The sequence below is a fragment of the Tyto alba genome, unplaced genomic scaffold (genome assembly GCF_018691265.1).
Source record: "Tyto alba isolate M040663 unplaced genomic scaffold, T.alba_DEE_v4.0 Super-Scaffold_9, whole genome shotgun sequence".
Classification (NCBI taxonomy): Eukaryota; Metazoa; Chordata; class Aves; order Strigiformes; family Tytonidae; genus Tyto; species Tyto alba.
Window position 1 is genome coordinate 23,792,406 of NW_024881330.1, and position 27,241 is coordinate 23,819,646.

General features: G+C 36.1%; 1 protein-coding gene across 4 annotated transcripts in view; it reads right to left on the reverse strand.

Annotated features, from left to right (window-relative positions):
• The window catches only part of VPS13B (vacuolar protein sorting 13 homolog B), a 471,233-nt gene that overhangs the window by 112,323 nt on the left and 331,669 nt on the right, over positions 1-27,241 (reverse strand). For all 4 annotated transcript variants that reach the window (XM_042785990.1, XM_042785992.1, XM_042785989.1 and 1 more), the window contains one exon: positions 7,988-8,690. In XM_042785990.1, the coding sequence (XP_042641924.1) occupies positions 7,988-8,690 (703 nt within the window). The remainder of the gene's footprint in view (positions 1-7,987; positions 8,691-27,241) is intronic.

Below are 27,241 nucleotides of genomic sequence, written 5' to 3' on the forward strand. Positions count from 1 at the left end.
GGTTCTGAGCCCTTTCCTTTAATTACATTAACCAGAATGGTGTGGCACACTCCCTTTTCTATAGTAACTGCTTAAGGGAATATCTTGTTTCCTGTGTCTGGAGTTTGTCTAGTATACTGAAAATAATAATACTACTAAAAAAATCTTTACCACAAAGTACACATATTTTCCAAAATATAGTTTTGTAGTTGTCCTGAACAAGGATATTATCTCTGACTTGGATCTATACCATAATATCTTGTTTTGTACTAGTAGCTCATGATATGTAAGTAATATGCCATTTTTACAGAATATATACTGTAAAGCACTGTAAAAAATGCTTTACATTATGCAATGGAGATCACTGAAGCAATTAAAATGATGTCCAAGTTATTGTTCCTTCAGAAGTATTAGTATAAATATCTAGGTGTACCAATATGGGGCAAAATGTTGTAGTACGCCATTATTTGGTCTCATTTCTGAAAGATATCATCACATACTGTACATAGCAACATAGATCATCCACTGGCTTTTCAGAAAATCAATTTAATCAAACATTTATTTTGGGCAATATATTTACAGGTATTCCTATCATCCTAAGATGTGTTTATGTTATAAAGTACCTAACAATTATTTCAAAATTGTAGCTGTTTAAAGATGAAAATATCTCTGCTGAAAAGAACTTACATAGCAGAAAATCCTTGCATGACATAATATATTAGCTATATAAACAGTGCCCTCAGGATACTGGGAATTGTAGCATGTAAGCACAGAATCAAAAAAAGAAAGGACCCATGAGGCTCTCAGGAGATTATTATTTTTCTCCATCATGTCTCCAAGGAGCACAGCACCATCACCTCTCCATTACTTGGGGCACTACAGGACCAGGATACAGAAATAATGAGAAGGACTCCAGAATTTACAGATTAGGAACACAACACAAAAAAACCTCAATGCACAAAATTAGTCTGAGTCCAACAAAATGTATTACTTTTAACCCAGCACTAGCCTTATGGATTTCAAGCTTTTTTTTTTTTTTTTTTTCGTTCAAGTGAAACTGTGTTATTCTGAAACTGAGCTAATTCTGGAAACAGGACAGTTGCATTGACACAATTTTGCATTAGAGGTAATTATTAATCACAAGGGGCCAGGCAAAAAACTAGTTTGAGTGCTTCCAAACCCACAGCATATGGTTAATTTGGAACCTGAGTAACAGACTTGACAGTACATCCAAATATGCCAGATATGGGTCAATAAATAATTTTTTACATAATGAGAAGACAGCTAAAATTCAGAGGTTTTGAAACTGCTGTCATATATCTCAAAAACTTGAAGAGAGTACCAAATAGGAGCTATAAAATGTATCTGGGTAAGACAAATCCATTTACATCATAGGTCAAAAGACTAAATAAGGGTATCTCAATTAAAATACCTCCTAAGGTAGAAAACAGCATTTGCATTTTCATAGGATTAAAGATCAGGAAAGGAATAAATCAATCTCAGTCAGTCAATCCCTATGACAAGGGCATAGGAATTGCCAGAGAAACAGTTGAATGAAAAAGAGAAAATTTAGGCTGAAAAGTGAGGAATTCCTGATGGGGAGAGCTGTTAGAATAAGGACTCTTCTCCCTCAAGGAAATGATGGAAACGTTTGGAATGTTTAAAAATACACTTGACAGAACACTATAAAATATACAATAGGGAACAATTATGCATCAGCAGGGAACTGTCTGAATAATGTATTATAATTGGTCATTTCCATTTCCATTTTCTATGATTCTCCCAAAAATCAACACTTAAATTTGCAGTTATTTGTATAAAGAAAATGCTGGCGAAAACCCAAGGGATGCATATATAAGTAAAAGGAGAGGCTAGAATTACTCCACAGCAAGCCAAGAGAGAGGAAAGAAAGGCTTGAGAAGTGAAGAACGGTGAAGACGGCCAGAAATTCTATCCTCTACACCACGTGAAAAATTTGTCTGTGGCAGCAAAAGAAAAATGGTGAGACAACTATCCCAGATTGACAAGCAAGACTGTAATTTAAAATCTGTAAGACTGAGAAGCTGAGGCCTTCAATACATCCATATCCTGCCCCCCCCCCCTCCCCTTTTTGGAAAAAAAAATAATCCCTGGTTATCTTTGAAACCACCCAAACATCCAAAGCCACTTTTAGTCGTGTTAAGGTCCATACTTCAGCTGCAAACTTCACAGTTTATGAAGTATTTTCCTAAACTTAATTTGAATTTGTAAGCTTTTGATTCTACGTGCTATCTCATTCAGCAGACAGCAAAACCCAAATTTCTGAAGAGGAAGACAAGTAAATAAAGGGAAAGGAAAAGAGGAAGGCAGGAGAAATTTCGCATCTTGAAGATTTTAATTCTCTAAAAAGTGTTTTTGTTCTATTTTGTAGCCAAGAGCCAGGGCAGCTCAGGCGGCACAGCCCGTGGGATGTTTTAACGGGGGGTTCAGTGATCCACAGCACCCCAGCAGCCGCCAAGCAGGGGACAGGGCTACCGAGTGAGTGTGTGGGACAGCAACTTGGCCTGTTCAGCTGGAACTTTACCCAGACCAAATGAGCTCTGCAACACGCCTGTATTTCAGTGGATGAATCATATTTTGGTCTGCAGTCAATTTTAAAAGCCAGTCCGATGCTGCAATAATCTCTACATTTCAAACTCTGAAGTGGAACGTTTGGTCTTGTTTTAAAAATGGTTTCCATTGGAATTTAAAGGACACAAGTGGGAAAACATTTCTACCAGCAAACTCACAAGTGCTGTGTCAGGAAGTTCAAAAATGAGCACTTACAGTAACCTGAGGAATGTACATTCCCAGGCCAGCTTGTCTTTACGGGTGAGGGCTGCAACTCCCCCCGCCATGGATACAGATGTACTGGACAATAAATATACTCGGAGGGGAACAGGTGACACTCCAGCAGAACTCCCTCAATGCTATGCTAGGAAACAGCCCTAAATCCTCTCTCTGCCTTGTAGGAAGCACAGGCTGACAGAGGCGGTGAATCAGACTTCCTGCCAGAGCCAGCCTGCATTGCTCTCCCGGCAGCCTGGGCTTTCCATTAGATCAGAGGTTACATGTGGTCTTAGCTACTGCATCTGCTCTTCATGGACCCCCTGCCATCAAAGGCGTGGGTGTAAAAAAAAAAAAAAAAAAAAAAAAAAAAGGAATAATTCTGGATGGCCTCACAATACCTGTTTTTTTGCAAATGTTTTGTTGGAGGAAGTTGAAGAAATTCCATGCATAACAAATATCTACTGAGAAAGTTCGCTCCCTTAAAACAACCAAGCATGACAGCCTCCTCTTTGAAAGTAAACAAACAAACAAATAGAGAAAAGATTTTTCAAGAATGCCCAGAGCACAATTCTCAGGAAATGAGGCAATTTTGTATCTGGATTACATTACCTGAAACAAAGCAAATAGAGATTTTAAAAAAATATTTATAAAAGCAGCTTATGAGATTACATTAAAAACAATTGCACCCACTTTTATTTAAGTGGAAATGGCCAGTGCTCTGTTTCCAAAATCTAACAGTTAGCAGACGCCTTTTTGTTAAATGTAGGATGAGCACTGAATAAAAAAAGCTTGTTTTATAGTATCTTTCAGACTATTTATACAGAATCTTACAAGTAAACTCAGGGGGCAACTAGTCTTCTTAATTGAGCTTATTAAGCAGTTAATATTATTCCATTAACTTATTTACTTTGATTTGAAGTTCCTATACCTGGCAGTAGCATAATTGCAACCAAGCTGTGCAATTACAATAATTTAAAACACAAATTAACCAGTTTAGCACAACCATAACAACATTGAGCTAACCTAGTAAGTCTCCTCCTCCCACAAACTGGCTTGCCAATGGACTTGGTTGGAGAGAAGGACTGAGGAAACTGGAAGCACAACCATCAGGTCTTTAGCTCCAAGGTAGCAAATGCTCCCACATACAGACATTGGCCTGATAGAAGTGTGATGCTACTAACTGCCAATTAACACACTAAGAATATTTAACTTTTAAATAGTCTATTTCCTCCTATTTTATTCTTAACTTCTTATTTCCTTTATGTTTGAGAAAGTAAGCAAAAAATAACACAGCTAGTGACAGAGGAGTCAAGTTCTTTGGATGAAGTTTGTTTCAGCCACTGAGCAGTACTCTCTCAAAAAAAAAAAAAAAAAAAAAAGGTGATAGATCAATGTGCAAGATCCTGAATTTTAAGCTCTATTAACTTGAACTCTTTCAAAAATAACAAAATAAAAACGTCGTCCCAAATAAATGTGGCTTTGTAACACTATTAAAAACTAAATTTCTACACATGTTCAAAGCAGTAAACCATCATAAAGCAGTAAACTTAATTTTGTTCACCAGCCCAGGATTAACTATTGCTCTCTTTAAAATTCATGCTGGTGCACTTTTACAGGATGATTTCCCTATTTTATTCAAAGCTTCATAAAACAGACTCTCATCAAACTACCTGTTAGAAGCATTTCTAAATTCTAGAGTATTCTTCATTGATTTACAGCTTAACAGTGTTTCTTAAAAATAAGCTAATGGGAGGTAAGGAATGGAAAACATAACTAGATCCAAACTATTACCAGCTTTTCTGTAACCTAAAGTTTTTTTTTCTCAACTAATGTCCACCAAAAAATAAGACCTTCCTAATGTCACAATAGAATTCTGTATTTGCTTCTGCCCTGCAAGATTTGAGAATTGTTTCAGAACTGTAGATTTTTTTACTTTAGAAAAGCAGCGAGAAATTATAGCACAGTATTTCGTAAGACCTGAAACTACTGCTGTTTGAATTAACAGCAGTCAAGTCTTCAAAATTACACAACAAAATTGATTCAAAACAATTTTTCCAAATGCTTTAAAACATTCCTAAAATATTCTTATGCAGCTTATATGGTGTATACCTATACACAGAATGATGATTTGAAATGGCAGATGTTTTATTAGCATGTCTTGGATCTAATCTACATATTTCATATATAACTTAACTATGTAAGCTTAACCATATCTGTGTAACTAATGAGAAACCACACCCGCAGGAGTACCAACAAAGCTCTGTAACAAATATCACGTATTTTTCCTTTTGCCCAAACAAGTCTCAATTTTTTAGTTTGTGATGAAATTTGCTATTTGTTATAGGCTTGACTTTCCAAGCTTCTGCTGTGCTGTTGCCTATCTCTATTATGCAACGTAACGCACACAATAGTTTCATCAGGCCTGCTTACCTATTCCTACTGTTTAAATGTGGGGGGTTTTTTGTTTGTTTGTGGGTTTTTTTTTTGGTGTGTGTTTTTTTTTTTTTGTTTGTTTTGCTGCACCAGTTCTTATAATCCAGTTAAAATATGTATTTCATATTTAGCTTGTGTCCTCTTCCCCATCTTACCTTAGATAACAGAGACATAGTTGCATACGCACATATAAGACACAAGAACAGTCTTCTAGAAAGCTATACTGGACTCTTAGCAACATTTACTGTACATTAAACATAATTTATGCCCTCTTCCCACCCTCAATTCCTTGATATACAGAGAAATACATGAATATAGTGTATATCTATTGTAAAGAGGGAGAGAAGCTAACTTATTTTTCAAATAAACTTTATATCATTCTTCATTTAGATGATACATCTCTTTCAGCTAAAACTGTCAGCAAATAGTCACAATGTCAAGAAAAACTGGTTACTGATGAAATTGACTGCAGCAGTGGAGAAAATGCCATGCAAAGCTCCTGATGCTGTATTATATGATATGCAATATATATATACACACACACATATACATATATATATATATAAAACATATATAACACACAGTTTGTGGCTACTTTCCCTCAAATATGCATGCTAGAAATGAAAAATAGCAATTTCCAGAACTAACAAGTTACTACAGTGGTACGGAAACGTTAATCCTGAACAATGCAATTACAAGCACAGCAGGTCTTCACGAAGAAGAGGCAATAAAAACTTTATACTATACTATTTTGCTGTGTGAATTACAGTGTGACTTGAAGCGTAGATTAGTTTTATTAACTTATTAATATATTTAGGATGGTGTTTTTAGGCACTAGAACTTTGTCACCCACCTCTCGAACTCTTTTGAAGAGCCCTGATCCTTCAGTAGCAAGCACAGGAGTGTGTCTGATATACAAGTAAGGTGCTTACTACTGCCCACAACGGCAGCAGGATGAGACCAGAACTACCACCATCACATACTGTCTGACTCCTGCCTCCACACTGTTTTATCTTTGCCTGACATGGAGACAAAAAGCCAAAGAAAAGGGTAAGATTCATCTAGGGCTAATCTTTGGTCCTCCAAGACTACCTCTTTGGGTCTCACTTGAACTGCTGGTGGCCGAGGAGCTCTCAGGCTATATGTTCCTACTACTTTATTATTTAAACTTCTTGCCATGCTTCTGTGCTTCCCGATCCACTTTCAATTTGTAGGAAGACTTCATTACAGCTTGTGTTTTCTAGAATTGCTCCCATAGACAAGAAGATCATGAAAGACTTCAGAAGTTAATTGTAGGGGCAGAATGGAGAGAACTTTGCCTATATTATTGGTAATGTGGTGGCAGCTTGTAAAAAGACACACTTGAATGACTCGGACATGAGAAATGAAGAAGTCCTATTGCATCTTTCCAAAGCACTAAGTTAATGAAGTTGTGATCTTTAACTTACTACTCCAATTTTCCTTCAAGCTTTGCTTTGTTTATTGATTTGTTGATTCTTTCCATATTAATTGCTACCATGACCACCTTTTATACAGTATTTAACAAATATATATGGGAATCTGTAGTAAAACAAATTCATGACACAGCTGTGATTCTTTCAAGACAGGCCAGCAACAGCAAAACAAGATGAAAATGTAAGAATGATGAAAAAACGTGGCAGAGAACAAATCTTCTCCCTATTTTAAGTATCTTCTCTCCAGCTGTCTAATATTCCTCACTGCTTAATCTCTCTTAAAAGCTCAACTATAAATCAGATTCCTGAAAAAAGTTAAGATCTATTAAAAATAGCATTTTTAGTCTTTTGTATAACCACATTATTTTAATGCCAATTTTCAAGAGATACAATCTCATTCAGCAAAGATTTGGTATAGCTGCACAAAAAAGTATACTATGCACAATTAGTGTGCTGTATGAACTCTAGTAAGAAAAAACAAGCAATGTTTTCTACTTATAGCTCTCATTCAGTGAACAAGCTTTTCTGGCTGTATGTTCAGCAGATTTCTCCATCCTCATTTACACTTTTTTGAGGTAACACTCTAATGTATCTCATTAAATTCTTATATGCAGTACTGGCTGCCAGAAAAATGAACTGCAATAGCTTGATTTTGCTCTTCAGCAGTACAGATAAGACAGAAATTTTCAGAATATTTTCTACTGAACAGTTATTCTGATATTTCTTATCAGCTTTGCATATGAAATAAAAAAAAAAAAGGCCATTCATTAAGAGAAGGAAATTCTTGCAAAACCTTATTACTTAGCTGAATGAAAACTTAAAATACATGACATCATTTGAAGCCATTCAGAAGATCACTATAATTTTCTTACAGTTTATGAACAAAACATTGGCTGCTTTTACAATGTTTATCTTTAAATTTTATCAGTAAGCTAGTATAGGAAAATATTGTGATATTCAGTCATAAAAAAATGCTTTTTATGGAATCAGCTTAGCTAACAACTCTACTTCCTTAGAAAACATTGAGAAGTTAAAGTAATGCAACAACCCCTATTGCAATATGGTAATGAGAAAGTAATATGAAGGAATAGGAAGAACTAGTTGCTAAAAGGTTAGATCTTAATTAATTTCAAAAATTTTACATGCTTGTCTTGATTCAGCTGTGGGTCATAATCCTAAAAATATGTATATTTACTGACTGATTTTCAATGATGTCCTAAAAGTCTCTCAGCTGTTTTCCACTACTCTAGCAACTCTGAGACATGCAATTATTTTGGCAGTTATAACCAGGAGTGAATTTTAAATGCTCTTACCTGTACACTTGTAGTCTGAGGCTACTCCTTTAACACCAGTGTCGAACACTGATATTTCTACCTTTTGCTTTCTGTGGTGGCAGCTCAGGAGCACAGAGGGCTGTGATACAACGAGGTAAAGAAATGGCTGCAGGTCTATATCCCCAGTTCCCCTGCGACCAGGCTGCCGAACAATAGTTATACCCAGGGCTTGTCGAGCAGACGATCTTGTGGAAGCATGCAGACTTTCCAGTGACAAAAGACCTGCTTTTCTCCCAGTAGACAGAGGAACATTACTGTTCAAAAGATCGTCTGCTGTGACGGAGGAAATGCATTGCTGACTGGGCTTCTTAGTATCATGGCTGCCACCCGCACCCGCATCTGGAAGGTTCAAGGAGCTTTTGCTTATTTTCTCACCATCTTTCTGCTCTTGTACTGATTTTGATTTAGGTAAGGCAGTGCATGAGTAAGTCATCAAGGAGATTCGACTTGCTGTAACAAAAATGTCAAAGGGAATGAAATTGAGGTTCTTCACGATGGAAGACTGGCGGGAAGGACGGGCAATGCGGTGCTGGCTGGTACCACTGTGCTGCTCGATCTGAACGATTCTGATCTTAACGCTGTCACTGCCAATTCCACTGTCCTGTGCCCCACTATAACGGGAAGAAGTCTCAGCTGTTCCTCCATCAGACACATCCATCTTTTTCTTCTCTTGTTTGGAAACCTGCAAAGGAAAATATTATATTAACTTATGATATCCATATCCCAACTATTTCCATTTCAGTGGCAGCAAACAATCACTATATAAACATGATGTCAAAAAAGAGAATTATAAAAACATATCTGCCAAGTTAACTTTAACACAGTAATCACTCAAAACACAGCAGGTGTCTGTTCCAGTGAAATGATGACTCACAACAGAAGAAGTGCCAAAAGAACATGTGAAGTAGAAAAAAAGGAGTAATGATTTCTAGGCTTAAACAACTTTTTATTTTTAAATAATTTAAACTCTTTCTTTAAATAATCTACAAGAAATTTATTACTAAATATAAAGCCATATCTCTGTGAAATAATGCATTGTATTTAAAAAGCCTAGTCAGAATTGTCTTCTAGTTTTGAGCACTGATGCTCAAAAAGTCCTCTTGGCACTAAAGTATTTCACAATGATTAGATGAAATAGAATGTCATATTAATCTACTGCAAAATCACAAAAAGGCTAAATGAAAATTGTAAGCTGAAATATACAAATATTATGTTGCAGAAAAAATATTTTTCTTAACAGTCATTGAAATGACAGCTGCCTTATATAAAACACCAAAGTTGAGAGAAACGTCAGCACTGTCTAAAGACTGACTCTGTGACGGGGTGCGAGTTCTTAGTTTACCAAGGCTCACCAAGGCTACATATGGTCTTGGCTGTGACATTCACAGGATTTCACATGAGAAATCATTGCATACAGAAATAGTTCAAAAAGAAAATATACACCACTGATAAACAGAAAAAAGAATGTTCCTTCTATCACAGGAAATCCAAGAGTGAAACAAAAAGTTGCAAGGCAGCGCCTGGGGACCACATAGTACCAGGTCAAGAGACACAGATATCCAAGACAAGGAAGTGCTTCAGGAGGAAAACACTTTCACTGCTGCTCGTGAAACAAGCAGAAATCCTACGAAGAGCTTGAGGACAAGGTGGGGAGCATATGGAAAAAAAAAACCTGCAGAAAGTCAATAATAACAATAATACTAAGAATATATGGCCATCTCCTTGGATTCTTACGGAGTTTAGAGACATGCATTCACCCTGTATAGCTTTTACAGCATAAGTAACACTTCCATCTGTGCTGCCCAGAAGTGTTTCTGCCCTGCTCCGTACAACAGCTAGCATTAGGAACACCCAACTCAATCAGGTTCGTGACCCATTCAGCCCAGTATGCTGTTTCTGATGGGTCTAGGAGGAGACTGTCAAGAGGGACAATGGATCCTGACCACCTTCTGCAATCTGTTCCTCTCCTACTCCCCAAGCACCCACAGCTGTTGCATTTGGGTTTTAGTAACCATTTCTGGACTTCTCGTCCATGGGTTTGTCCACTTCCTTTTTGAATATGCTGACAGTGCCTGGCCTCCACAACCTTTGGGGCAGCAAGTTACAATTTTTTTTTAATTTTGGTTTAAACCAAACTCCTACTAGTTTCATTGCATTTCCCCAATCTTTCGTGGTTCATGATTTGAATGTTCAGTTCCACATTCAGCTTTATCACTGTTACGACTTTGTAAACCTTGATCATAGCCCCCATCACCCAACTCCTCTTCAGACAGGGAAATCCCAGCCTTTTTAGGCTTTTCACAAAGAAGCTATGCCAGCACCTTTCATCATTTTAGCTTCTCTCCTGTACTTCTGTAACTTGATTATGCACTTCTTGAGTACTCTACACAATATTCAAGAAGTGGGATCACTACGGTTTACTGATATATAAAAATGATGCCTTCTCTCTTGTTCTCAGTCTCCATCCTTATGATCTCCAATATTTTTTTTTGTTTGTTTTTTTTTTGTTTGTTTGTTTTTTTTTTTTTTTGGCTGCCACTGAACATTGACTCAATTATTTATTTGTTCTAGGAGCTATTTCAATGGTTTCTTTTTATCTTCTCCACCCTAGTGAATCTTTGAAAAGGAAGATATAAACTAGGGCAAACCATACCTTAACTCCCTCTTGAAAAATATAACAATTAATTACAAGTAGCTACAAAACTTATTAGCAGCTTAACTACAGGAACGTAGGGCAGTGAATTACTGAATTCTTCACACTTTGTTCTTTATGCAGCAATATTAATAGATTCTACAAATACTGCAGAAATTGGGTTGTGCAGCAGTTAAAGAAAAGCAGGTTTTTTAAAGGCTCCTTTATATTGTGCTTTATGAAACAAAGGGAGCAACCCCCTCTCATTTTCTTTAAAGGAATGAACATACTAGAAAAAAGTATTACAGAGGAAATCCTAAAACAGAACCATTAACTAGCTGAGATTTTTTTTGAAAAGGTTTTTGCCAGCTCTGGTTACAGTCTTTCCAGATTCACTCATGTACATATTTTTCAAATAACCAATAAAATTCCTTGCGGCTGATTTCTATGGCAGCCTCATATCACTGACTTGTAAATGTGATACCACTTTTAATGCAAGCTCTGTAAAAATAACTAGAGACTGTTTTAATGAATTGCTACACTGTGAGCCAAACAATCCTGATTCTTCCTGATACCCTAGCAAAGTTAGGCTATTTACACCTCAGCCTCTGTCTGGTAAACTATAAAGTGCTTCACCCATATCTTGCACTGATGGCACTTCCAGAAATTGTATAGATAGTTTTATTGCTCATGTATTGATGGTGAGAAGGCAGAAAGGATGGAGCTATGAAACAATCCTTCCATATTTTTCATGGAAATGCTACCTGAAATGAAGTCGAGCACATATGCTGCTAAAGCCAGCAATTTTTAATTGCTCCATATCCATCAGTACAGTCTGCTGAAAAAAACTTTTTAGAAAGCATGGTTCTGTAGTGAATGACACTCTTACGGGTACTACATAGTATCCTCTTGTTCTCCTCTATGAAGTACAAATTTCTACAGCTACCTGACATTTAGGTTATGCTCAACTTGGCTAGAGGGATTGAAAATACAATCTCATCCACTAAATGTTAATACTCCAGGGATAAAAGCATTGCATTTTTATGACTGAGTGGAGGAAGTAAGCACGGTACTTCTGGTTTCTAAATAGATCCTCTTTTCTCACACCTAAACAGATTTGACTTGAAGACTAGTTCTTTTCTCCTGCTTCTTTTATAATTCAGTATTTATTAAATGTGCCAATCTATGTAAAGCACCTCATGGAAGCTAAGAAAGCAGTTCTGCCTCCATCCCCATTCAGACTATAGTTTATCTGTGAAGACTGCTGCAAGGGTGCTAACTGGTCCCAACTGCTGAGTTTCCTGTTACGCTGACATTTGACTACAGAAACTTTACTGAGACCCCAAATCAATTCATGCAGGTCACTGAACAGCAATCAGATGGTAACTTCTGCTCAGTACTAAGCAGTATGGAATAAGAACCAGTGCCCCAAAGGTGAAAGACACCATATCCTATTACGGTCTTCCATGCCACCCGGTTCCACAATAAAACCTTGACTTACGTACACTCTTAGCATTATAAGGGTTGGAACAAGTGAGTAATGAATTGCAAGACAGCTTTATATAACACAACTGGGTACAAAATAAAGGTGCAGAAGTACCACTAGAACTTCTTGCATCAATTTCAGTTCAATAAACATCAAACTTCCAACCAAATTTCACAGTTAACCTGAAAATATGCCTAGTAATAACTTGGGGATCGTTTAGGTATTCCTCTAACAGTATAAGGAGATGAGAGGGAATGACTATCAGTATAACAACTCTAAAAAGATTCTCTGCTTTATTATGGAATAAATGGGCCAATGTTTTAAAGATGTCAAGAACAGCAATATCAACTTGCTGTTAGCAAATGTAATGGTAACATTTATCATTGTGCTGTATTATATCAATTCTCTTACTCTTTACATAACCCATTTAAAATGAACAATAAAAGTTTTCTTTAATTAGCTACTGGTGTGCATTAACATGATCATGATTAAACCATAAAAACCAACTGTACATTACTCTGGTCCCCTATCCCATGTGTTTTAAATTATTTTAGCTGAAAATGTACTTTGAGTCCCTTTTAAAAGTTCGACCTTCTGCTTTCAGAGAATTAAATGCATATTACTGTAGTGGAGAAGATAATGTTTCAGACCTCCAGGCATATATTAAACACACTGGCAGCACATTAGACAAAATGCTTTACTTATTAGATACTTCCTATTCTAAACAGTGTCATCAAAGGCTAAAAACAAAATCCATATAAAAGCTGCACAATGCTTCCACACAGAACCTGTGCCAAAATCCCTGTACTTTCCAACTAATGAGGAAAGGATGTGTACTCTTAACATATGAATGTAAGATTTTCCAAGCATTCACTTTAGGAAACAGGACTATTGATTCCACATGGCTTATGTTAAATGAAACTGTATTGGTAAAATAACCTTTAAGATATTTGGCATGATAACTATAATTAAACAGTATTCAAAGGAATAAAACAAAAGGGAATTTGGTTCCACAATGGCTAATTAAAATAAAATGAAAAAACACAGCATGTCATCTATCAAGATAAATTGTTATTGTTTAAGAACTATTTAAATACTGTTAAAATATACTTTTAGATAAAATCTGAAAGGACTGCAAAAATATTTGTGGCTTAAAAATGGATAGTTTGGCGAAGAAAAAAGTATAGGACGCTGAAATTTTATGCTGAGATAATAGCTTTAAAGCTTTGAGCATAACCAGATGGTACTTAAATCAGAGGAATTCTACAGTTTCACTGTCAGAATGAGTTGCAATATGGAAAGGTTTTCAATAGCTAGAAAAAACATGTCAAGATGATAGTTTACTTCTTAGATCACTTCAGTGCATTTTCTCGTCCTTTCACAGTTATATATCCTATCAATGCTAGACACCATAGAAAAGGTGTTGAAAGCTACAGTAGTAGCTAGGGAACTGTGGCTAATTCTTCCTTTTCAAGTGTTGAGATAGGTAACTTTACTAGCTTAACCCCTTGAGTTCAATAGGGCATATGACACATATATCTATCTGGTGAAAGGGCATGGAAATAGCATGTCCTGTAGAACACACACAGATAAGTACATCATAAAATCAAGGGTAAATATATTTGCTTTTCAAAATTGGCAAGCAAACCCATCAGAGGTCGTGGCAATCCTAACCAGGTAACTCTTATTTATTTACCGTTCATGATAAAAGTATTCAGATGATTTTAGAAATTTTCACTCCATAAAGAGAGGCAATACACCATCAAGGTAAACATACAACCTAATACTTTAGACCAATAATTAACACATTTTCCAAATCAGACAGAGGTGTTCTGCAACTGGCAGCATTTTTTCATTATATTTGCACTTTTTTAATCTCTCAGGAGTTTTCAACAGTAACAAATGTAAGCATGTGCAAATTTCATTATAAATATTTCTATCAGTTTTATTTTCTTTTTCTGATACTTTACATGATATTTCTTTAATTAATAGAATAACTTTAAGCAACATAATCTTTGGAAGTACAACTGCTCTAGATCAAAAGCATCTACATGTGCATAATTTTTCCAACTTCTCATATTAATTATGATTATATAATGGCACCACTGAAGTAAAATTTCCAGCCTTCTGCATAGCTGTTCCTTAACTCTGATCAAAACCCTTCAGCCAATCATGAGATCATTCTTCACATTACATAAATTACGGAAAGAGTCACTAGTGTGAAACCACAGAATGAAAGTGCCAATCACATCTGTTCCATCACTGTGGCATGTGACCTGGTTTTATTTCTTTTGCTAAAAGTTGTAATATTTACATGAAAATAAAAATCTCATCTACTGCACAAACTGAACTACAGAAAAGGAATAAGTTCCATTTTTTTCCTGTTGTGCTTAAACTTGAATTATGAAGAAAACACTCCATAGCTTCTTCTTGGCTTTGTTATAAGCACTACACCTACTCCATCAAAGAGACTCCAAGAGTTTAGAAATTTATTTGATGTATCATGTGACCTAAAGAACCTTTTTTTTGGTTAACCAAAGTTTGCTACACTGTTCTACTGAACACTTCAGCAAAAAACATTTTATTTTGTTTTGCATATGGGTTGTAAGATTGACTTTAATTCTGACTGTTATCCAAGTTATTTTGCAAATTGACATACTAAACTCACATGGAAAATATAATGAAAGACACACATACAAGCATATTGGACTGCCAAATTATGTCTTCCAGTCTAATAAAGTTTCTTTTTTAAATTTTAAATTAAAACTTCAGTCCTACAATTTAATCTAGACATACTCCCTTCTATTTGTATCAATCCAACTGCAGAAAGGGTTCTGTATAACATGAATCCAAAGCTGCCCTCCAAAAAGGGAACTATTACATCAAGCCAAAATGAGGCAACAAAAATATCAGAAATGTCTGAAATTATTTCATATAAAAGTAAAATGCATTTTTTTCCACTAAGGAATTTTAATTTTAACCAGAATTTGCTGCAAAACAAATGATGCTAATTTGAAGTGTAATGGTGTATATGAGCTCCCAGACCTACAGCAATACTCATGACAGGAATTCAGTTGTAGTTTTCACAGCTCTACAGGAATTATGTGAAAGATGTGATGGCAAGGAACAATACAAATTCAGCTTCTTTGTGCAATGTTTTTCCAGCTCTTCAAAAGTAGAGTAAGAGGCTACATTCTGTTAAACAGTGATCCAAATATTCATAAATCAAAGCTGTGCTAAATGTTCCAATTGTAACACGGGTATATGTAAATGCTAAATCCCTTCTAATGCAAACAGAATTATTTTTTTAATCTTAATACAAACAGTATGCTTATTTTGCTACCCTAAGAAAGGCCAGTAAAACACTTTTGTGTTCAATATCTTTTTATAAAGAAGAGCCTTCAATTTAAACAGATCAGGCTCAAATCTGTCAAAGTACCTTGTCCAACAGTAATTTTTCATTAATATTTTTACTAAAAGTATTAGCTTTTTTGTGCTGCTTTTCAAATTTAATTTCAGAATTTTAAGTTTGTATTTTGCTTTTATATGAAAAAATCTGGATTATAATAAATATACATATTTACTTTAGACAAGATGAGGATTTGTTCATTTTTGTACATTATTTTTTTTGTTTGCTTGTTAAAGGCAAGAAACTGTTTTTCAATGGGAGTCTGCTTGCATATTTAATTTGGGCACTTTAAAAATCAGTAGTTGAAATTTCAGCTTGATTTTGCATGACATTCTCTAAGATTTCAGTATAAAACTGCAGTTTTACCAGTCTGTTTTGGGTCACATTTCTGTGCAGAAAGATATACTGGACTAAAATGGTGGTTTAGTGTTGTTCTGATCTTATAGAAGGCAATTTTGTCTCACTAAGATAGCTGAAACTTTCTGGAGGCTGAATTAACTCTCCTTCACTGGTGTGCCTAAGTACATTGAGGGAAAAAAAAAACACAACAAAAACTATTCAAGGACTCACAATTTTAAGTCATTAAGGCTGTGGTTTCACAACATAAAGCTTGCTCTCAAACACTAGAGACAGACCAATTACCTAATTCAGCACCCAGTATGGCTGCATAAACAACTTTGCCATTGGAATTGGCATACCAGAGCCTGCAGTGGGATTATTTTAAGTGGTGTTGCCACTGACCAGTCCTGGGAAATCACAGGGCTACTGGGTGGCACCTATCACAACACTGGTCTTAGGTGCAAAAAATCCTGGGTCCTACACATTGATGTTTTCTTGACCAGGCGTTCAGTCATGGATCAAAAACTTTCTCACATGATGAGTATGTTTAAAGTAAGAATTCAATGAACAATTTTTAGATGCAAGAGTTTAATCAATCTAACAACGTTAAATACTGAAATATCAGATGATTCGCTGTTATGACATTCGAAGGTGAGAAATTTTACAGTTATTTACTCCCACTGGAATAAATTGGAATGTTCTCATATTTAATAACATTCAGTGTTCTGTAAAATAAACGAAAAGATGAAGAAGCAAATGCCAAATACCCTGGCAGGGATTCAAAGCAGGATTCAACAAAGCCTCAGAATGCAAATTTAGGCAGAATTTTCTAGGATAGGATGAATGAATGTACAAACAATTAAAAGAGTCATTATTGTAATGCAGTAAAGTAACTTGGTACTTGACTTTCATACTACAGAATCTACCTGCAGCCTCTTAACTGAATAGGCATACAGTTAAATGAAGTATCACCAAAATCAAATGCTATAATCTTAAAGCCTTTATCTGTTTTGAGCAACTTAAAGGCAATTAAAATAACTCAATCCACAGCAAATTAGAAGATGTCACGTACAAATGTTGCCCAACTAAACAAACTTCCTTCTGCATTATTTCCAGTAATGTAAGTCAGACTGAGTCAGACTATATGCCACAAGCAGAAAAATCCTCAGTACAGGAGTGTCCAGTGAGATATGTCCATGCTGGCACATGACTGTGTGTTGGGATCTTAGCGGCCTTAGGTTTTAAAGGTTCCAGATGTCCAGAAAATTACCTTTTCTGCCTTAGTGATTTTTTTTTTTTTAAGGTGGTTAAATCTCACCTGTACCAAGCCAAATAAACTTGTATCTAGCCTAATGTTTGACTAAATCATGTTTCAATTTGTCTGGAGTATCTTTGTCCTGGGTTTGAGTGAGTAGTGTTTTTTTTGTGGTAGTAGGGGAGGGAGGTACAGCAGCGGTCCCCTGTGAGAAGCTTATCGAAGCTCTCCTGGCTCCAAGTCAGACCCACCTCTGCACCAAGGCTGAGCCAATCAGCTGCGCCTCTGCGATAATATATTTAAGAAAGGACGTGATTTGGAGGAGTGGGATTTGGGAGGAGGAGTTGCGGCAGCTGCATGAACACCAAGGCCAGTGGAGGAACGGAGGAAGAAAGGAGGGGGGGAGGTGTGCCGGAGTAGAGACCCCCCCGTATCCTGTGGTGAGAAGGCAGGGCAGCCCCCCCTGCCACCCATGAAGGTCTATGGTGGAGCAGACACTGATTTATGGCCCATGGACGTGGACGACTAAAGTGTCTATGCCCAAAGGCAGCCAGGTCCTTGTGTGAAGAAGCAGCCCCCGCTGTTGTAGTTCAGCACTGGGAGGATTGCAGCATGTGGGGGTGTCCCACGCCAGAGCAGCTCGGAAAGGGCTGCAGCCGTGGGAGGGACTCCAGTTGGATAAAGTTAGTGACCCATGCTGGAGCAGTGTAGGGAAACACTGCGGCCCATGGGAGGGACTCACCTCCGAGAAAGTTTGTGGAGGACTGTCTCCTGTGAGAGGGGGACCACGATGGAGCAGGGGGAACAAGTTCCAGAAGCTTCCCCCACTGAAGATGGAAGAAGTGGCAGCACTGACTGCACCCCCCATTCCCTGCCCCTGCGCCGCTGGGGGGAGGAGGTAGAGAGATTGGGAGCAGAGCTGAGCCCGGGAAGAAGGGAGGGGTGGGGGGAAGGTGTTCTCAAGATGTGGCAATGCTTCTCACTGTCCTACTCTGTTAAGTGCTGTTGTTAGTATTGGTAATAAAAGTATTTTTTTTTTTATCTTCCCCTAACAAATCTGTCTTTTCTCTGTGACCATAATGGGTGATTTTCCCCTCCCTGTCCTACCTCGAATCCTAAGCCTTTGCTTATTTTCCTCTTCTCATTGCTGGTGGCGAAGGGGGGAGTGAGCGGCTGCATGGTACTCAGTTGCTCTCTGAGCTCAAACCACGACAAAAAGACTACATGAGGAAGTAAAGCACATGAAGTGGCGTGTGAACTAAAGACTAAGAAATTAAGAATTTCAGAATATGTTTTTTTTGGTAACAAGGCCATCACAAAATAATCCCAATTTTTAGGAGGTTGTTTGTCACAACCTCAGTGTGCAATTCCATGCCAGACTGAATTTATGTCTCCCCATTTGTGCCTTCTATGATTGTGCAAAACAGCCAATTCAGGGACTTGAAGCACCCAAAAAATAATCCCAGGGAAAAAAAATAAAACCACCAAAAAATCTGAGAAAAAAAACATACTTGTTTTTTTGGCCTGTTCTGTTTCCTGCACTGGCTCATTGTACTACTACAAAGCAGAGAAGGAAAAGGACAGTCTGTGGCAGCCCTGCTTGGATTAGCTTAATGAGACTCAAAATTGCATCCTATATTGTGCCCTCTGAGCTTGTTTAAAAATAATTAAAATGAAGAAAAGAACAGTGGTATTGGAGCAAGAACAAAAGGTTAGAAACAGGACCTCTGTAAGTCCACTTCAGGAGTAGATGACACATGGAGCTGCATCTTCAGGCTTTTTTGACTGATCAAGCCTGGCAGTCTTCCAACTGCCTTAGTCTCTCAGTGCTAGGAGGTTGCTTCAAAGCACCCAGCGCTCAAGCCATGCTGAGATTTGACTTTATACCTTACTGGAAAATCAATGGAGAATTATTATGAAACACATCCTGCAGCAGTCTGACATTATCAAAGCCTTTAACTGCAGTGCTAAGATTTCACTGGAGCCATCTAACTGTGGGCTGATAATGACATTAAAGACAATTAGAGGGCCCAGATACAAAGACAAGTTTTCTTCTTAATGAAAAACACTTTTGGCCTTTACATGCTTTCTATATGGCATTATTACAGCATATTATATTAAAGATGCAAAAAGACTGCATATATTACTGAATATTATTTACATATACTATTTTTTTTCATAAAAATAATGTTTTTCCAGTTCAGGGCCGTGAAGTTCCTACAATTGCTGCTTTTTTCCTACTTGTTGAATGTTAGCAAAATACTTTCTTAAATATTATTCTAAGTATAATTTTTAAAATTATGCAACATCTGCAGTGACCATGCAGAAATATGCACTGTTGCAAATGGAAATGCACACAGCATAAGAACAATATGTCTGTCATCCATACTTTCAAAATATTTGTGAGGTCCTGTCTTAAAGCTAGTGTTCCAAACAGCTTCTAATTCAGCTCTATAGGCTGTGCAAGGTATTCCTTTCTGCACACCATTTTAGAAACATTGGTTCATATTCCTCGTACTGAAAAATAACATTTGAAAAGCAAGGTCAGAATGGTCCATCTTCTGGAATCTCCAGACAGCCCAAGAGATGGACAGAACTGCCTTATTTATTTAACATGTGGTAAAACATGACATTTACAAATGCCATTTGAAATGCTCATCATTAAGTGTACTGATACAGAATATTTTATCAAGAACAATCTTTGAGGATGCATTTTCTGTTCATCTCTAAATCCTTTTTAAGACACCAAACCTGCAGTTACATGCAGTGGTATGAACTACTTTTAACCACATCTTTCATCTACAGCAAAATAAAAGTTAGGGAGAATAATAAGATTAATGAATGGAACAAAAAAAAAAAAAACACCTCCACATAAGGGACTAATGTTCTGCTTGAATAATCACATAAATACTAACAAGCTTTAACTGTTCAGAGTGATGATCACTCTTAGGTATGCATATATATATATATAAAAACATATATACAAACATATAGTACAAAAATCTATAGGTTTTGTTTTGTTTTTAATTAGTTTTCTATTTTATACCATCTACTGGAAATTTCCCAGTCTTACAGAATGCAGCACATAATAATCTGGGAAAATTGCTACTGACTTCAGGTTCAGCTTGATGAGAAATGCATGAAGCCTTGTTCAAACATCCAGGATGCGCAACTTAGCTAAGCTAACTTTCTGACTCTTATTATTTTGGTAGCTGGGTCACACTGATCCTGGGCATAAATCCATTTGCTATGGTGGGCTTCATCTTGGGCAGTCTGGAAAAAGACCCAATGAGGCACCTACCAAGAAATTACTTTGTGCAAACAGCAAGGATCCAACAGACACAATGGGTAAAACCCCAGATGTTCAATGTGTAACAAACATTTATCTGGGGAAAATGCCTTACTGCCAGATAGAATGAATTTTATGAAAACCAGGGAGATTTTCAAGAGCATGTATATCGCTTAGGTGCCCATTTCCCACTGAAAAAAAATAAGAGTTTGTCAGGTAATTGATTTGTGATTCTGAATCTCTCCTACTCTCTCCTGTCCCTGTTTTGGAAGGCAAAGAATGAGCAAAAGCAGATGATCTGTTGAGATCAGATTGCATATTCTAGCAGGAAAGCAAAAAAGACCTATAAATTACTGCAAGAGCACAGGTGAACTAATGCAAAGACACAGACCTAATTATTCCTGTAGCTCTGTGAAGAAAAAATGCCTGACTTCCTAAAATACTGTCTTAACTCACTGTTTTTCAGACAAATAGGAGTTTCATGAAACATGTAGGCTGGATCCCTGCTCAGTAAATCTAACAGACTTTCAGTTTTATGGATTCTCTATTTTAACCAACTTTCCAATAATTTGAAATAGCTGTCACTGTTCGTTGCTGAGAATACTCTACTAAGTCACTATTACTCCTGTGCTTTGATGGAGAAAGTTAAAATTAGTGGAAATCTTTAATTAGGAGTCAAGAATGAAGCTTTCAGTCTTGATTCATGCAATGAGTCACAGGTAATTTAGGGGGAAGGTACAGTCTCAGTGAAATTAAGAGAGTTGGAAATACGGCCTAGAAACATGCACTGAGGAAAAAAATTGCTATTATGCAAGGTTAAGCAAACTCATTAAGCATAGTAGAAATGCCAAAGTTGCATACTACGTATAAACAACTAAGAGCTTTACAATGTCTTCTCTCTAGGTAGGTACCGGTGGACAACTATCTGCAGAGAAGTTCAGAGTAAGTGGAAATGGCTGCAAACCTGAATCAAATTCAGCAAATGTTACTAGTATCATGTGCATGACTCATATCAGTATCTTAACACAGTCATAATCTATGATTTCACCATTTGATATAGAAATTAGTAACTAAGAGTGAAGCTAGCTATAAAAACGGAAGCATTGTCCTGCTCTTTAATCTCCTCCATACTCAACAGAAACACTGCAATGTAAATCAGTGTGACAACTGCCTCTACTATCTAAATGGAAATACAAACAGTACCAGATTTTATCATACTTCTCGAAAACACAGAACCTATGCATGTACTTCATGGCCTTGTCACCAAAGGGTGACTCTGTACTAAAATGTAGTTCACTTATTTTAGTATATTGACTTTTGTTGTAGATGGCAGAACACACCAAACATATTAGAAATAAATTAAATATAGTTAGGCTCTTTATTATCCTTCAGTCTGAACACTTTGCATCCAGGAAGAAACATTCTCTGCCCCGTTCAACAGAAATCCAGTGCAAAATTCAAAAGTTCAAGACAAGTGGACAGTTATTATTACTGAGACAAGTGATGTTCCCTGTCAGCAGGGCATAAAACAAAAATTAATTGTTTGGATTCAGAGAGGCTCAGAAACCCACACAATCCCAGAAATGAATGCTGCTGATCAGGGTAAGAATATTAATATCTGAGAATTATTGTGAACATTTGGAAACATGCATTGAACTGTAAAGTTCAAACTATATTCTTCCATTCAAAATACCTAGTTTAAATTCAGCAATCTCAAAATATTTATGGCATGACTGTGGATGCAACTTGTGCAGCATTGCAGGGAGAAGAATGTAACTCTCCACATCATTTTAAAATATCTTAAAAAAAGTGATTATATTTGAATCATAAAACTAAATTGTGCATTTCTAAAAATTCGAGGTTAACAACTCAAAGCATTTGTCATGAGAGGTTTTCACTGTGTGAAACCTCCGTGCATGTGTGCACATCTACATAAATGAATATGTCTGAGTAATCCTCATGTGTTTTGCCTTTATATCTGCAAAACAGACCTTTTCCCTTAAGACTTCCCATTTTAGCGTTAATTTACTTTGGTCCCTCACCTCTTTTTTGCTTTGTTGAGAAGTAAGATTTCTGCTTTGAAGAATCTTAGTAAAAACACAGCCATTTTCTCAATACAAGAATTGCATGTAGGTTTCTAATGGAATGAAAATGTTTGCTCATAGGAAGTATCAAAAAGTACTGCACAGCCCTTCAAAAAGATATCTCCCTGCTGCTTTTGGCAACAAAATCAAATGATGAGACAAAGTTTCCTAACAATGGAAACACGGTATGGTGATGACTCAAGATACTGGCAAGGACTTTATTTTGATAGTGTCCTTGAACTAACCAAACATCAGTTTATTTTCAGGAAAACATCCGACAAGTGGCTATGTGGGAATCTGAGTACTGGTAAAACTACCAGGAAAATAATGCAAGTATTCTTCAGCTACTCCAGCTAAGGGTTTTTATTGGCATTATCAAGAAGTTACACTTTTGGCACTCTCTCTGACACTATCAAGCTACAAGTTTACTCTATGTTTAAAACTGTATGAACAGAATAGCTTATTGGTAAAAATTATCAGAAGACAATTAATGTCATTTATATTTCAAAACATTTAGCCATTCCACAAATTTTAAGTACCACATTAAAAGCAAGACTCCACATAAACCAAAATAATGTCTAGACCACCAAAATAATACGTAAGTCTATTTGTTCAAAACAATACAAATAGTCTATTTACCTTCATCTGAATTACTGATAATTAGCTGCGGTGGTTGGTTGCTGATCAGGCCCAAACCACAACACTAACACATCAATGTGTCAAAAAAATTAAGACAACTTGGCTCAATGGAAATTGTAAAGTGAAAATCTAATGCAAAAAACTTAGATCTGTTTTTAACAAAGATGGAAACACTTTTTTGCCTTCCCAAGAAAGGGAGTCCTCACTGAATTTTTCTCAATTGAAATGAAAACCCATTTCAGATTTACCAGCCAGAAATTCTCTGATGCAGCAAGACCATTATTTTCAAGATTTTCAGAGATTAGTTTCTCTTTGATCTGTGACTTTCATTCAGATGTGAATACTCTGTATGAGGTACTATTTCAGCATTGCTAGAAAAGTGTCCCACCTATAATATGAAATAAGTCTACTGTAATGCATGCATCTTTCTTTAGCAAAGAAAGATTAACTTTAACTTATTGCACAACATGTCAAAGTATAGGCAACCACAAGGAAAAAACTAAGAGGGCGGTAATTTTTCTACTTGAAGGGAAAGTAAGAATTTGTTAGACATCAAGGTATTTTTGGATTTTAATTTTGTTAGAATCTTTCTTGTCACAAAAGAACTCTCATGCAATTTAAAGGATTAAATCTAGTAAGTGTACTTACAACCTAAGTGGATAAGATTAATCTGTAGAACAACTACACTAAGAAAATGAAGTTATACGTGAAGCAAATTTTGTCCATCAATTCTATACAAACATATGTCTCAGGCATGCTAACTCTTTACACACATCTTAATGTTATTATGTATTTGGAAAAAACCATACAGACATCAGATTAACTCATACAGCTTCCTTTCACATTTCAAGGTTTCAGGTCTTTAACATGAATAGAAATAGGAAATTTGTGTCACCTGACAATTAAACGTTCATCATCTTCCAAAGGTGCTGCAGAACTCAGATTTTCAGATTTAGATGAGACTGATTCAGATGCCATGTTTTTACTACAGTTTAATGAATAAAGAATTCTGATAATAGATTGATTTTTTTTTTTAGCTTAAAACATTATAAAAATTACTGAACTATAATATGGCTATATCTAATTCTGCTCAGCATACTACTGGTTGTAAATGGCCCAAGGATACAACTGCAGCTCAGACTCATGCAAATTCTTCTGAGAGGAAACAGCAAACTCCACTTAACTCTGTCCAATAAAATAACCTGGACCTCTTGAACACTTTTGCATCCATTTGATTTTATATACATAAAAGGCTATTCTCTTTTATATTTAAACTCAGTACTGATAAAAAGAAAATTTAATCATATGAGTATTCTTGTCACTTTTCAAACAGTACGAAAAGCTCCTGAACTTCTGCTAGAACAGGCAAATGAGGTTTTGAGAAAATACCCATATTTGTTTCCTGCCAAAACCTCTGGCATGAGTTACAGGATGTGTCATTCTAACAAGCAGTCTTGGATGATGAAGCATTACCTGAATCTGAAAACGGACTACAGCTGGCCAGAAAAATTGAAAAAGTAGGAAGGCAGCTAATATGATTAACAGTAGTACACTCTGAAAAATTATGCCTCATTGTTTAAGAGACAGGTTAGTACTAAAGTGAAAATCAGGCCTTAAGAAAATCTGTATGAAATTAAGCAGCATATTTATCCCTACTTGACCACCCAGTCCATAAAAACTGCACAAGTGGCCAAACGGTGTCTACTACCAGCTGTTGAATAATGGCTTCCCCTCAGTGGCAACCCCTGTTTTGGTTTCTCACCATCCACTTCCTGATTTTCACAAAACAGATAAAAAATTAATTAACATTAATACTTCTATTCTGCTTCTTAATTTGGCTGTGAACACAAAATATTACTTATTGTTTGAGAAACACTGACATACAGAGTGATCGTATTAACTTTATTTACTTCTAAAATTAGGTTAAAATGCATGAAAAAGACTGCTTCTCATGAGGGAATGCCAGAAAAAAAAAGTGAGGATCCTTCCTGCAAAGAAAACAGGGAAGTTCAAAATCAAAATTGCTCACTGCTCACTAACTATAACTTCAGTTAACTCTTTACTGGCTTCAACTATCCTTTTCCTTCTATTCCTCAGCTTTCCCTTTAAGAAAAACACATATTATTTTGCTTTAAAATGAAGCGAATTACAGAATCCATGTGTTTATAATCACTGTCAAGAATCCATTTTTCCACACTACCAAGCAGGTGATCTTCCATACTGGGAAGAAACGGTAACTGGTGTTGTCTAAAGGCAACATTGCCACAGCGTCAAACTCTACTGTACACAAGCATTAGATGACTCAAAGGTGAAGATTAGTCAAGATCAAAGAATGCAGAACCCTCAGTCGTACATCGTGTGACCTAACACTCAAACTTTCGTCTCCTCATCAGATGATTAAGCAAATCATCACTATGACACATTCAATGTCCACAGTGTGAGAAAGTCCAAGCACGTGTTCTCTCAGACTTCTGTTTAGGGTGAGTTTAAGCCATCGTGTTGTCTTTATTGATTTTGTCCTGCCTACATTTCAACAACCAACTGCATTTGTTATTTATGGCTAAGCTATAATAATTCTTACAGTTTCTAGTTTTCTAATCCTTTTTTTTGCAAAAATGAACCAACATGATTTCTTGCAGGTGTTCTGTAATTTGAAGAACAGTTTGAATTTTGGATGTATTTTATAACAACATTTTATTAGCTCTGTAATGAATACTTCAGATTTTTTTTGGTTGGTACTTTAAATGTTTTGAAATGGCAAAGTTTTAAATTAACTTTACATAGTATTTAGTTATTAAAATAATTTTATTTTTGTGAGAAAGTACAGTAGTATTTAAGTTACTGACAATAAAAATGATATCCCTAAGTTATGTTCTAAATATTGCTAGGCAGAGTATGTAATAAAGAGATAGGACAGAACAGTTATGTCTTTTAGACTATTCCACTAATGGTAGTATGAGCCAGAAGAAATGTAATTCATAGAGCAGACACAAGAAGGTCTGGCTCAGATAATGAAGTACTGTAGGCTAAGGGGAAAAAAAATCAACTAAGATTTCTTTATCTTGTAAATTTACTATCTATCTTATTTTGTACGTTTACTGATGTTTCTGAACTACAGAAGTCAGAATGCTTATTGAACGGACACTTCATTATAAAATAAGAATTTTCTTAGCTTTGTATCTCAAAGGGAGACCATAAACCCTAATTTTTTACTTTAATTTTATATTTGCAGAATCTGAGCAAGAAGATATCTTCAATACAGCCCTTTTGGCTGTAAGAATCAGTCTGGAACATTTGAGGTTTTTTTTTCCTAGTAATTCTAGAACAGAAGCTAAAGATCACATATATTTGCAGCAAAACAGATTTTCCTTTATTTCCTAGTTCTTAATTTTCCTGTTTTCACATTCTAAGGACATTACTCAGATTAATGTGAAATGCCATTCCTCCTTATCAAAACTTCATGAGCTTTTAGATTATGGAAGTGATTCTCTTTTACAAATTCATGTGGGGTGTACAAGGCATAGCCTGAATCTAAAGCACACAGAAAGGACCTCACTATACAGGAATGGAATCATAAGACACCTCTTAGTACTGGTGACACAAATTAGAGCTACTTTGGAGATGAAGCTGTGGAGTATGCTTAGAAATCTCAACTTTCTGCAATCCTTCTCATCTGAGAAAATGTTTCTCTGGAAATATTCTGTTATTTCCAAAGCCATAAAATAAACACAGTGAGAATAATCAAGCCTAATTTTAAGCTAATCCTCGTCAAGCTGCTTGAGAACCTCTGTCAAATTGCTTAAAATCTAAATAATCCAAATGTTGTTACTTTCTCTTTACCTAGTTTCTTAGGGCAGCTATCTTAAACTTTACACTTTGTAACCTAATTAGAAGTTTTATAATACCTCACGCTTTTAAGTGTACAGTCATGAAAAGAAAAGAAAAAAAAAAGGAAGCTACATTTACTGGTTATTCATGCAAAAATGCAGTCCACATCCCAGGTAATGAGACTAGTGCTAACAATTTTATTAATAAATTAAACATTAACCAGCAGCAATAAATTTGTGATTCTCCAATTGCTGTAGTGCTAACCCACCAGA